This window comes from Rhinopithecus roxellana, chromosome 7 (assembly GCF_007565055.1).
Source record: "Rhinopithecus roxellana isolate Shanxi Qingling chromosome 7, ASM756505v1, whole genome shotgun sequence".
In the NCBI taxonomy this organism is placed as follows: domain Eukaryota; kingdom Metazoa; phylum Chordata; class Mammalia; order Primates; family Cercopithecidae; genus Rhinopithecus; species Rhinopithecus roxellana.
In genome coordinates this window covers 66,140,258-66,143,681 of record NC_044555.1, presented here as the reverse complement: position 1 = coordinate 66,143,681, position 3,424 = coordinate 66,140,258, and the positions used below count along the sequence as shown (strand labels likewise).

The following is a 3,424-nucleotide window of genomic DNA, read 5'->3' as shown; positions in this document are numbered from 1 at the left end:
CTTTTCCCTCACCAGGTTAATTAGAAACCTACCTGCTCTGAAATGTCTTCAACAGACAGTGGCCTTTTATTGAAATAGACTCAAATTACAAAATGCATATTGTAAGACAGCCTAAAAATATATTAATTTCTACTTATGAAATTGTTAGTGAAGTGGATATAAAGTTACTCATTTCATAACTTTAAGAACTGGTTTTTAATACTGCATTGTAGTCTGAATTATCTAAAACATTAAGACCCACGGTTATCTTCCAGAGATTTCTGCTTCTCAAACCTATGCTCTATGATACGTGCATGTTAGTAATGACCACAAAACCGTAAACTGAGCATTTTGTGACCTCTCTTTGGGAAGGTAGGCAACAAATTTACATGCTTTACTTTCCTACTGACTACCAGAAAGGCATGAGAATTATTTTGGCACCACGTGTGGTAGCCAGCATCCAGGATGGCCCCTAACAATGCCTGCTTCCCATCCTCATATTGGCCTCCCACAGTGTACCAGAGTTGTTTTGTGTGAACACAGCAGAAGTGATGGTATGTAACTTCCAAGATGAAGCTGTAAAAGGCTAGAACTTCCATCTTGGGCTGTCTCTTGGAACACCACTCTGGGGGAAGCCATGTCACAAGCAGCCGTATGGTGAGGCCCAGATGACGGGGAACTGAAGCCTCCTGCAAACAACTATGCTCCAGTCAAATCTTCAGACTGCAGCCCCAGCTGACAGCTGAGAGTCCCTGAGCCAGAAGTCCCCCACTAAATCACTCCGATTCCTGACCTTCAGAAATTAAGTCAGATAACTGTTTTAAACTAAGTGTTGGGGGTGATTACACGGCCATAGATAATTAATTCACTACTTCCCCATAGTTCGTTTCCCACCCCCCCACCCCCATCCCTACATGCAGAATTTCGTGAAACACAGAGACTGCCTACAAAGAGGACTACTGCTTTAATGCCAGAGAAGATAAAGGGGAATCTTCTAGAATTCCACAAATGTGCCCGTTTTGTCCAAAAACTGACGTCTTCAGAATCTTTGATAGTGCTTTTAAATTTCTTTGCATTTGAAAACTCTATCTAAAGCAGGGTCGAATACTTCTAAACACCTACTTTGGGGTTCACCAGTAAACACTCTGGAACTTTCTGCATCCTTCAGAGGCAGGGACAGGGAAAATTTTTGGGTCAAATCGTAGAGGGCAGCCTCTGCTATGTAGGTAATGGCCTTAGCCTACTGCCCCACTACCCCACCCTTCTCGTTTCCCTTTTCTCGGCTCTGTGGTTTAAGAGTCCGTAGGAACCCCCCCAAGATTCCTAGGGGAATACTCCGAGCTGCCGCTGTTGACCACTGACCCCTCACCCCCAGCTCTAGCTAGCATTCGACAGAGTGATAGGTAACCAGTTCTGCGAACTGCCATTTCCCCCGTTTTTTGTTTTTTTGTTTTGTTTTTTTTTTTTTTTTTTTTTTTTTTTTTTTTTTTTTGAGACGGAGTCTCGCTCTGTCGCCCAGGCTGGAGTGCAGTGGCTGGATCTCAGCTCACTGCAAGCTCCGCCTCCCGGGTTTACGCCATTCTCTCTCTTCAGCCTCCCGAGTAGCTGGGACTACAGGCGCCTGCCATCTCCCCCGGCTAATTTTTTGTATTTTTTTAGTAGAGACGGGGTTTCACCGTGTTAGCCAGGATGGTCTCGACCTCCTGACCTCGTGATCCACCCGTCTCGGCCTCCCAAAGTGCTGGGATTACAGGCTTGAGCCACCGCGCCCGGCCTCCCCCGTTTTTTAAGGATAAGAAAAGGAGGAAAGAATGATTTTGTCGTTTTACCTATTTACCTAGAATCCCAGGGTTGATGGCAATTGTCCCCAGAATTGTTTATCCTGTCTCCATGGCTAATTCTATAATTGCTCTCCGTCACCAAGAGATCCTAGGTTCTCTTGAGGACTCCTAAAGGCTACACTGTACCTCACGACATTCATTTAAAACCCACTTCGAAACATTTCCCTCAGTAGAAAGAGCCCCCAGACTTTTGATGTACAGATTTGTGACTGCACCAAGATGTGAGTCATGTGTGATACTAAGCAACCCTGTTTGCCCTGGACATCCAAAACAAGTAACAAAAATATGTTCCCAAGAGAGCTTTAAGAAAAAACAAAAAAGCTGTGAAGTGCTTTACATTCAAAGTCTTCCTCCCTCATATTAAACTATCTTGAGTTGCAGGTCCTGTGAAGAGAAAGACCAGCTAATCCATCCTCCCCCTCTAAAAACCATTTCCAGTTTACAAAAGAGGCAACATTCAACTTCAGTTCAATGTTACTTTGTATTTCTTTATTAATCAAACTGCAGTTTTAAGTCAGATTCGCACTGTTTGAGAGTCAAAACCGAGGTCTTCATTGGCCTTGTTTCAGGAGGAATGACAGTTCAGTGCTTGTGACCTGCAGAGATGAGATCACGCCCTCTCAGTTCTTAAGAAGCTTGTTTCGGGGGCTGGGAAGCCGGGCTGGTGGCAGCCGCGACGGCGGCGGCGGCGGTAACCTGAGGGTCGCGGGCTTTAGCCTCGGCGCCGCCGCCGTAGTAGAGTAGGTAGCGACTGGCCTGCACACTCTGCGCCATCACGTTGGTACAGTGGCACGTCATCAGCAGGTTTCGAGGCTGTACGCGGTAGGCGAAGCGCATGAAGATCGCCGAGTACAAGATGAACGCTGTCGTCATGTGGCCACTGATGATCTCCAGCGACGCCTTCATGTCTTTAAAGGCAGCCAGCGGAAGGCCCCAGTCGAACACCGGACCCCAGAAGTGAGTGCTGCTCACGTATCCCCGGAACTCCTTGCTCTGGAAGTGATCTCTCATCGTCCACCAAGGTACCGCCACCCTCGAAATGATGGAATAGCCGTAGGTGTGCCTACGGACCGACGGCCAGACCACAACGAAATAGAGCGCAAAGCCCAGTATCTGCAGCCGACCCTGACTGGGCGCACGCTCGCGACCTCGAGCCTTCGAGTGGCTGCCATAAAGTGCGCCGACAGCACATGCCGCTGTTCTGTCGGAATGAAAGGGCATGGTTTCACCCTGGCGCCTTCGCGTTGACTGCCGTAAAGTGCGCCGGACCGCACGTGCCGCTGTTCTGTTGGGGCGAAAGGGAGTGGCCTCACCCACGCGCCTTTGCCTGGATGCCGTTAAAGTGCCGCGGACAGCACGTGCTCCTGTTCTGCAGGGGTGCAAGGCCGTGGCTTTGCCCTCGCACCTTCAAGTAACCGCTGTAAAGTGCTCCAGACTACATGCCGCTGTTCTGTGGGGATGAAAGGGCGTAGCTTTGCCCTCGCGCCTCGGCATGACTGCTGTAAAGTGCTCCACAAGCACTTTGCCAGGGTGAAGGGGCCTGGCCTCATCCTCGCACCTTTGCCTGACTGCCATAAAGTGCTCCAGACAGCACCTGCCACTGT

General features: G+C 48.9%; 1 protein-coding gene across 1 annotated transcript; it reads right to left on the bottom strand.

Moving 5' to 3' along the window:
- Window positions 1–2,292: 2,292 nt before the first annotated feature.
- On the bottom strand, window positions 2,293–3,041 carry MPC1L (mitochondrial pyruvate carrier 1 like). Its single transcript, XM_010363182.2, has one exon. It carries the CDS (start codon window positions 3,039–3,041, stop codon window positions 2,448–2,450), a length of 594 nt encoding a protein of 197 aa, XP_010361484.2. The 3' UTR covers window positions 2,293–2,447.
- Window positions 3,042–3,424: the final 383 nt, after the last annotated feature.